Genomic DNA, 10,522 nt, shown 5'->3' on the forward strand with positions numbered 1-10,522 from the left:
AATTATTATTAGAAGAAGATTCTTTATTGTCCTTTCTCAGCACATTATGTACATTGAAACGAAATTTGACCTCTGCATTTGACCCATCCTACTGTATACACTGGGAGCAGTGGGCAGCCGCAGTGCAGCGTCCGGGGACCAACTCCAGTTCTTTTGCCAATGCCAGTGGTCAGGGTCACTGACAGGAGTATTGTAACATGCACGCTACCCTATTAAGCACAGTTTAGGTGCTAACAGATACTACACAGTTATTATTTGGGCTAGGTTCAGAAGACTAGGTTGGACTCTAGGAGTGGAGAGTGAGAAACTGAACACAGTTTAGGTTTAGCAACACCATATAATTGTGAACCATAAACACATTAAATATTAACAGCAATGAATAGAATAAGAATACGAATGGCCATTCATAGGAAAACACAATATATACAGTTCATTTTATCATTCGACATTAAATGACTTTGCAGCGCACAGATGATCCATAATTGCCCAGAAAGGGAGTTCAAGCTTCGCCTGTAATGGCAAGGCACAACCACAGTACAACGGCCCAACTGTGGAGTGTCCAATGGAAGGGGGGAAAAGGTCCGTATTGGGGGGTGAATGTGTGTGGTGGATGTATGGGCCATTAGTGAGTTGCAAGGGGGCAAAAGTTAGGAAGAGGAGCGGCTGCACAAAAGAGCCTCCTACCAGCCCGACTAGAGCAGTGGAGGTTCAGTTGATTCCTTCCCGGCACAGTCTTCAGGCTTTGTGCCCAGGCTAGACTCTTAGCTCGCCATCAACCTGGCCAATTCCGTGATTCAATCGGCATATGGCTCCGATTCAGACGCTCAGCGGCTCCGGTAGTCGGCTCCTGCAGCAAACATTTCCCCAGCGTGCTCCTCTTGCTACTACTGGCAGCAGCCACAACTGAGTTACGTTACCTGCCGCTCTGTGACATGACGGCGTAACGACGTGACATGATGACGCACGGCATCACGTAATATTTCACGTTTTGAGAGAAAAGGGGATAAATTAATAAGGGTTTTTTTTCCCCGGGTTACAGTATTCACCTAACATAGCCTACATATCTTTAATTATATAATTATTTATATGTCTCTATGTATATTTTTACATAAATCGCCAATATTTAATTTGCCTTTAAAAAAATCTTCTTCCTCCATTTAATTTGACAATGTTTATTGTATTGTATTATGTGTATTAATTCTCTACAGGATCTTGTATGTTCTTTAATGTGTGTTCAATTTATTAAAAGAAAAAAAACAAAAAAACGTTTTGGTGAACCCTTTTCCTCAGAGAGGATCTTTGCCTCCCAGTTTGTTCCTGGCGACAGAGCAGAGTGAACCGTCTTTCTTCTCAGCGGATCTTTGTCCCATGAGAGCAGGCAGCATGCTGTTCTTATCTATCGCTCTGCTCTCCGTGTCCGCATTTAAAACATCTTTCCCTTTCTGTGTGGTAACTGTGTTGTACATGAGCTAACGTTAGCGGGTAAGGACTGAGAGGCTGTCTGGTATGTGTGTGTGTGTGTCCGAGTCGGTGCTACTTGCCCGATCGGGCATGTCTGCGCAGGGTCTGCTGGCCCGCCGGCTATTTTTACTTGCCCCGGGCATTCGGGCAACTGTTAATATCGTACCCTGCATAACCTGTTCACTGGTTCCAGGGAGTTTGTTGATCTGGGGGTTGTCGGTGGTCAGACATCAGACCCTCGGTGTAATCCTGTTGTCTTCCTCTGAAACTGTGAAAGACATCCACACTGCAACGCGTTTTACCCTATAGACAGCGTGCTGCAGTTGTTGTTGTTCTTCTCTGTGTTTATGGGATGGGAACCTCCAAACATCAGACATAAATGTGAAATGCTTCGACTGTGGAATAGACTTGTAAGGATGTCAGATCAGAGACTCACTAAAAAGATTTTTATTTGGGACATTTTACATGGTCATCCCTGGGCTAACGAGATGAAATCCTTATTTAATTTGAATGATTTTTCATTTATCTTTCATAACAGGTTACTGTGTAATATTCAGGAGTTAAAGAATAATATGTTTCTCAAGTATAAGGAAAAGTGGTCTGTCGATATATGGTATAAACCAAAATTACGAACTTACTGTCTCATAAAAAACTGTTATGATGTTGAAATGTATGTGAAGTATAATTTAAACAAAAGACAAAGATCATTATGTGCACAGTTACGTTCAGGAACATTACCCTTGGCTTTAGAGACCGGCAGGTTTAATGCCATTCCAGAGGAGGACAGACTTTGTCAGGTGTGTGAGCTCGGTGAAATTGAGAGTGAGGTCCATTTTCTGTTTTACTGTCTTGTTTATGAGGACTTGAGGGATGTACTTTTTATTAAAATGTCCTCTATTTATGCTGATTTCTTTTGGCTGGACGAGTATGAGAAGCTTGAGTTGTGTTTTAGAAAGGGAATCTTTTTTGTTGCAGATTTTATTTGTAAAGCATGGGAGAGAAGGCAGAATATTCTGTTTAAGTCTGAGCCATAAAAGGGGCTGTAATTATGTATGAAATGAAAGGAAAAAAAAAAAAATAAAAAAAAAAAAATAATAATAATAATGTACACTGCAACTGTACTTTTTTTTTTTTTGGTGTCTTATAAACCCATGAGGGTTGGGCACTTTGTGCATGACACGTAAATAAAAAATAATCAATCAATCTATCAATCATATTTGCGGCTTGCAAAGCAAGTTTAAAGGTACATGTAGCGCCACCCACTGTGTCGGGTTTGTAGATGCTGCCATTGTTAAGTCAATGACAGCAGTCTGGTCTGATTTATGACAAATGGTTTGTGTGGGTTATGAAAAGTAACTGATAAATATTTAAAGAAAATGAGAAAAGACTTTGGTGTGGCGGTTAGCCTGCACAGTCATGGGGGAGACATGAGCACAAGTCAAGAATCTCAGGTCCAACCCAAAACCACTAAACCACTAAATTATGGAGAGAAGTATCAGTGAGAGTCACATTGATAAGTAGTATTGGTATCAATTCCTATCAAAAAGTCAAAACCTAATTAAAAACTATTCTGTAAGTTATTTATCATAACATTTGTTGGTGGTAATGCATTAGTCAGACATTGTGGGTTATGTTTGGCAGACATGCTTTAAATGTTATTTATGGTTTTAGTTGGCTCGCTGCACCGTGACAACTCATGAACTCTTTTTCTGTTTGTTGCTATAGGAACAGAGAGGAAGAGAGGAACATATACGTCACCACCGTGACAAATCCTTCACAACATCTGGATCTTTAAAAATTCATCAAAGAGTTCAAACTGGAGAGAAACCATACAGCTGCGACCAATGTGAGAAAACATTTTTGCGCTGCAGTGCCCTCAAAGCCCATCAACGCATTCACATTGAAGGGGAACTGTCCAGTTTTTTCCAAAGTGGGAAGGATTTCACAGAGTCAGGGAGCTCAAAAAAAACTTTTTCGCAACAAACGTCCCTTGAAACTCACCAAAGAATTCACACAGGAGAGAAGCCATACAGCTGTGATCAATGTGGCAAAGCTTTCACATGCTCAAGTAACTTGAAAACCCATCAACGCAGTCACACAGGAGAGAAACCATACGGGTGCGACCAATGTGGAAAAAGGTTTTCTCAAATAGGAAACTTAATATCTCATCAACGTATTCACAATGGTGAGAAACCATACAGCTGTAATCAATGTGGCAAAGCTTTCACACAGTTAGATCACTTGAAAACCCATCAACGCAGTCACACAGGAGAGAAACCATACAGGTGCGACCAATGTGGGAAAAGGTTTTCCCAAATAGGAAACTTAATATCTCATAAACATATTCACACTGGTGAGAAACCGTACAGCTGTGAACAATGTGGCAAAGCCTTTGCACAATCAGGGGCCTTAAAAAGCCACCAACGCATTCACACAGGAAAGAAACCGTACAACTGTGATCAATGTGGCAAAGCCTTTGCACGGTCAGAGGCCTTAAAAAGCCACCAACGCATTCACACAGGAGAGAAACCGTACAGCTGTGATCAATGTGGCAAAGCCTTTGCACTGTCAGGAGTCTTAAAACGCCACCAACGTATTCACACAGGAGAGAAGCCGTACAGCTGTGATCAATGTGACAAAGCCTTTGCACGGTCAGGGGTCTTAATAAGCCACCAACGTATTCACACAGGAGAGAAACCATACAGCTGTGATCAATGTGGCAAAGCCTTTGCACAGTCAGGGGTCTTAATAAGCCACCAACGTATTCACACAGGAGAGAAACCGTACTGGTGTGACCAATGTGGAAGATTATTTGCCCGGTGCAGTACTTTGAGAACCCACCAATGCCGGCATGCAGGAGAGAACCCGTACAGCTGTGACTAGTGGGAGAAAGCTTTTATTGAACGGTATGACAGATTTAGAAATCCACCAATGTGTTCACATCAGAGAGAACCAGTCCTGATGTGACCAATGTTGGTAGTGACATTAAAGCCCACAAATGTGTTTTTGGACATTTTCAGGGCCAGGCAAACATCTTCCTACTGCTTCCTCCCCATGCCCTGATAGCTGTGTTGATATCTTACTTTTGTCTTTGATTAGTTTTATCTGTTTTATTTCAACTGTAACCCTATGTTGGACCACCAGATTCCTCCCTGTAGGACTCCCATGTGTGAGAGCTGATGTAGAGGCAGATAATGTATTGTTCTATATCAAATGTGAAAATAATGTCAGTTGCAAAAGGTCTTAGAAACAGTTGACCAGATGTCAGATTTCGCAATAGGAAGGACTCCTTATAAGAAGTTGTTTTTGAATACTGTCGAGTTGTTGTACTTTGGAGTTACTGGGAAGGACTGCTTTTAGGAGTTGTTTTTGATATATTGAGTAGTTCTTGTAGGATCACTTCCAGGAAATCAAACTTGGCAGAACGGTCAGGTCCCAGACCCAGGCACGTCTGCACATGGACACACACACACACGCACACGCATGCACACAAACGAACAGATGCTCACTCACTCCGATAGTATAAAGGTTTTTGGAAGTTGTATGAGCGGGGCTGTTTCTGCTGTGTCCGCTGTCTTCTACGACCTGTATTGTTGAGTTGTACTTTGGAATTAAAGTAATCTCCTTGGCTGTAACTTTTCTCCGTGGTTCTCCGAGTCTCTTCATTTCAGTGTTTGCTGAAGTTGAGCAATTTCTGTACACTGACCACATGGTGACTCCATGTTGATCTTTGGGACTGTGCCCCACCGAGCCCCATGAGTCAAGTCCATGTAGATATATATAGGCTGATTGACCAAATAAGCATTTGAAAACTGATATTGATGCCTCTTACCATGGCTGTGATCAAAGTATTTGCATCAGCCTGAGACCTCTATCACAGACAGGCTCTGCAGTCTCAGACGCTGACTCAACATGCTGAATGAAATGTTTAGTGACTTGACTGATTTTTGGTCCTGTGTGGAGCTTCCCTCTCTAGCCTGCCTCCAGAAGGGGGCTCTGTTTGTGTTGTCATGGCGAGGTGCTCCAGAGGGGTATTCCAGAAAACGCGTTTAGTGAAAACTCTGAGTATGTTAACCCTGAAATGAGGGAAGCTCTGGGTTTTCAGTTCCAGAAAGAGATGCAAATCAAACTCTGGCAACTGACTCTGAACATAACCTGCTCGCTGACAGGTTTTCTTCAATAAACCCTGAGTTTTTCTCTGTCTCCTCCCTCTTACACGCTGTTTCATTTCCTCATTCATTCAGTCCGTGTCAAAGCTTGTATCGAAGCGCATTCATTAGCGGAGATTTACCGTCTGTCACAGTCTAAATCCTGCTGGATATTAGTTTGTTACTCAGGATTGTCTTAAGTTACTGAGTTTATGCACATCAATCATTTCTTTGGACATTGGTTTTTGTCTTTACATTCAAATATTACACAGCGAGAATTCACCCTCAGCTCAGAATCAAACCTCTGTCCCTTTTATATTTATTATTTTTATAACACTGTGCACAAGGATCAGACTGTCAGTCTGTTAGAGCAGCTCTTATAACACTGTGCACAAGGATCAGACTGTCAGTCTGTTAGAGCAGCTCCCAAGTGTTTATTGCACATAATGTGTAGGTCTAATTATTTACATTTTAAAAATCGGTATGAAGCTTTAGACACGTAGTATCAATGACTAATGATCTCTATCACTGATGTCATTGGTCGCACTGATGGAACATAATTCCTATAGCCTAATATTGGGGATTATATGTTAATATTTCTGAGTGAGCAATGGTGCAGCATTTCAGTGTCTTTAAATTTACTACATTTGTAGCTGAAATAAAGTCACTGAATGCTGTTGAGTCAAGATACAAATAGATGTCCAACATTTTAAAATCTACTGTATTTTAACCTCAACGTCTTTTCAAGTGCAAATCACCAAACATATTATTACTGGGTCAGACTGTGAGTTTACAGTCATGTCTTTATGTCTTTGATCTATAGCCTAGCCTATATGTTTTAAATCTTCCTATTTTTCAGTTGCTGCCTCCTGTGTTTTTCCCCATCAGATTAAATCTGAACAAATATATTATTATATATTATTAATATAATGTAATGTATCTACAGCCTGATACACAGTCAGATTCCACCACTTTATCTTCATTAAGGAAATGTAAGTCTGATAAATGATGAATAAACGGACAACACTGAATAAAACTTTTTTATTAACTTTATGGTTAACTTATTTACACTTTCCTCGCTCTGACTCAGGCTCTTCTTTTAAAGATAAACGTGCACCGTCTGCTACACATGCATTAATATCTCTACATCCACTGGATTAAAATGGAGGCGCTGTCTTTTATTTACCTGTTGCCATGGTGAATCGTGGAGTCGGAGCTCCGTTGATGATGGCTTTTTATTGTCGGCTTAACTCAGAGTGAACATACTCAGAGTTGACTGAACTAACTCGAATCAGCTGTTCTGGAACCGGTAACTCAGAGTTTCCCATCTCAGGGTAAATCAACTCAGAGTTCAGGGTTAGACTTAGAGTTTGTTGAACCTCCTACCTGGAATACCCCTCTGGTCTGATCAATCAGGGTCTGTTGACTCACTGTTAGTCTGGCCCCTCCCCTTGGACCACTTTGCCTCTCAAGAACTGGCCAGGAGCAACGGCTGGGCACCTCCTTGACCTTGTTTTTACTCTTGGCCTGACAATTAACTCCCTCTCACTGATTGGTCTTGTCTCTGATCACAAATCACAAATTTGACTCCTACACCCAGGCAACTGCTCCAAGTCAGAAGTGACCAGTATGTTCACGCATTTTTAATAACCAGTCTGCCTCAAATTTCTCATCTATTAATCTGATTTATATAATCACCATATCAAATTCTTCCAACTTCTTTTTAGAGGTCCTTCCTGTCATTGGCCCTGCTGTACTCACTATTCTAAACATATCCCTCACCTCTGGTTCTGTCCCTGATCAATTTAAGACAGCTGGTGTCCCGCCACTCCGAAAAAAAACCTGGCCTTGATCCAGCCGTTTTGAACAATTTCAGACCCATCTCAAAATTGTCTTTCATTTCCAAAATACTGGAAAAAGTGGTTGCTGAGCAGCTTCTCCAAGTTGTTGAAGGAAGTAATATCTTTGATAAATTTCAATCTGGTTTTCATCAAAACCACAGTACTGAAACTGCTCTGTTACAAGTCATGAATGACATCCTTACGCAGGCTGATAAAGGGGAACTCTCCATCTTGGTCTTACTGGACTTGAGCGCTGCTTTTGACATCACTGATCACTCCATCCTCATCAGCCGACTGAATACATATGTTGGTATCTCAGGGAAAGCTCTACAATGGTTCAGGTCATATTTGTCAAATAGATGTTTTTCTGTCTCCATAGGTAACTATGTGTCCTCATCCACTCCACTGTTACATGGGGTGCCCCAGGGCTCAATCCTTGGTCCCATTCTTTTTTCATTGTATATGCTTCCCTTGGGCCAGATAATCAGTAGTTTTGGTTGTATATCCTATCATTGCTATGCTGATGACACTCTTTTGACACATTTTTCAGTAAAGCCAGATGATCTTAGAAACCTCAACACTCTCCACAACTGTTTAGTTGCGATAAAGAACTGGATGTCTGTCAACTTTTATCAGCTAAATGAAAATAGATAAATAGAAGCTGTGTCTTTTATGGTCGTGGGGCCCTCTTTTCTTTGTGTCCCAATGTCAATGTAAAGCACTTTGTAACCTGCGTTAAAAAAGGTGCTGTATGAATTAAGTTTTACTTACGTACGTACTTACGTACTTACGTACTTACTTACTTACTTACTTACCACAGCTCCCAGTATCACAGGGACATGAAAACCCCTCCACAATGTTCAGGTTTCCAGCTCAGACTGTTTGCTCCTGTTGATGACATCAGGCTCAGCAGGGCGGAGCTCTTCTTCTTTTTGACTCTTGTTGGAGGTACAGAGACAGAAGTTGAGTTGAAGCCTATTTGTTTCTGTGTGGAGGATTGTAATGTCCATATCATCAGATGAGTTCAGCCTTTAATAAAAATAGTTTGTAGACTCTGCAGTGGGATTAAAGCTCCTGGTGTTGGTCTTTGCTCCTGTCACAGTCTCACTACTAAAGCTCAGACGCTCCTCAGGATCAGCTCCACAGTTTCACTGACACTTTTTGGTGCTGAATTCAGGAGTGCAAACACCTCGCTTTTTTCAGCAGATGTGTTTTTGTCACATCAGTTTAGGCGACTTGTGTGAACTCTCCAGATTCTGAGAGGCTTTTTTGGGGGTGGGTGACAGATCATTGTCGTCTCTCTGGACGGTGGCTGACACGGCAGCAAACACATGAAAGTTTGTCTCGTTGGCTCAGACAGAAACAGAGGTTAAGGTTTTATCTGGTTATCTGACAACTTCAACAAATAGAATGTGGAAGAGATGATTATGTGTGGATACGATAAAAATTAGCAAAAAAAAAAAAAAGATTACATCAGACCATATGATGATAAAATGAATAATTTATTGTAGATAAAATAAAAAGTAGGGATACACCATATTGGATTTTTCGCCAATATCCAACATGCCAATATAAAACAGCTTATTTGGCCAATACCAATATCGATATATCCACTTTTTCCCCACTTATTTTAGGGGATCATCAGGTCTCTTCTGTAGTGGAATAAACATCATATTAAGCATGTATACTCTTATCATGATGGCCCACCAGCAGATGCAGACACTAAATACAATACTTTAATGTAATATTCATTCATTGTGCAGAATAAGAAAAAGCACGTTGGCTGATTCTGATAGTTCATTTTAAAGATATCGGTCAACACTGATGATGTGCCAATATTATGGTATATCCCTAATAGAAAGGATTATAGGTGAGTGACTGAGTACATGAGGTCATTATTAAATGTGGAGGATAAGATAAGATAAGATAAGATAAGATACACCTTTATTGATCCCATAATTGAGAAATTCCAGTGTTACAGCAGTCAGGGGAAAGAGTCAGATTAAAGATGTCAATATTTAAAAACTTAAAAACACTAGACATGCAAAAAAGTACAAAAAATACAGAAAACAGCAATAAATAACAATAATGAGCAGTGGATAAAAAATGAACAATGTGTTAAAGTGAACATATTTAGTGCAAAGTGAATATTGAATGTGCAAATAAACAACAACATGGGGGACAGCAATGCTCATAGTGGTGTTTATAAGAGTCTGTGCAGTTTACTGTGAGCAGTGCTGGTTGTGAAGCCTGACAGCAGCAGGCAGGAAGGACCTGCGATAGCGTTCCTTCACACACTTTGGGTGAATCAGTCTATCGCTGAAGGAGCTCTCCAGAGCTTTTATCTCCTCCTGCAGAGGATGGGAGTCATTAGTCCTCAGAGATGACAGCTTGGCTGTCGTCCTCCTTTCTCCCACCACCTGCACAGAGTCCAGAGAGCATCCCAGGACAGAGCTGGCCTTCTTGATCAGCTTGTCCAGTCTCTTCCTATCTGCGGCCGAGACACTGCTGCCCCAGCAGATCACTCCGTAAGAGATGGCTGTTGCCACCACAGTGTCAAAGAAGGTCTCAGGAGCACCCCCTGCACTCCAAAAGACCTGAGCCGCCTCAGCAGGTAGAGTCTGCTTTGGCCTTTCCTGTATAGTGCTGTTATGTGATTAGTCCAGTCCAGTTTATTGTTAAGATGAACACCCAGGTACTTATAAGCGGAAGTCCACCACCAGCTCTTTGGTTTTACCCGCTTTGATCTGAAGGTGGTTCCTCAGGCACCAGTCCACAAAGTCCTGGTTCAGTTCTCTGTACTCCCTGTCGTCCCCATCTGTGCTGAGGCCAACGATGGCAGAGTCGTCAGAGAACTTCTGCGGATGACAGGTGGGGGTGTCGTGTGAAAAGTCTGCAGTGTAGAGGGTGAAGAGGAACGGTGCCAGCACCATCCCCTGCAGGGCCCCCGTACTGCAGACAACCAAGTCCGATACACAATCCTGGGTCCTGACATACTGCGGCCGGTCCGTGAGGTAGTCCAGAATCCAGGATGTGAGGTGATTAGCCACCCCTATGTGTTCCAGTTTGTCC

General features: G+C 41.8%; 1 protein-coding gene across 1 annotated transcript in view; it reads left to right on the forward strand.

Moving 5' to 3' along the window:
• LOC126404301 (zinc finger protein 501-like) overlaps nucleotides 1-10,522 on the forward strand; it is an 87,235-nt gene that overhangs the window by 66,993 nt on the left and 9,720 nt on the right. Inside the window, exon 2 of the mRNA XM_050067450.1 lies at nucleotides 3,187-5,479. Coding sequence (XP_049923407.1) covers nucleotides 3,187-4,344 — 1,158 coding nt within the window. The 3' untranslated portion in view covers nucleotides 4,345-5,479. Of the gene's footprint in view, nucleotides 1-3,186 lie in introns of the transcript that reaches the window.

Source organism: Epinephelus moara, chromosome 17 (genome assembly GCF_006386435.1).
Source record: "Epinephelus moara isolate mb chromosome 17, YSFRI_EMoa_1.0, whole genome shotgun sequence".
Classification (NCBI taxonomy): Eukaryota; Metazoa; Chordata; class Actinopteri; order Perciformes; family Serranidae; genus Epinephelus; species Epinephelus moara.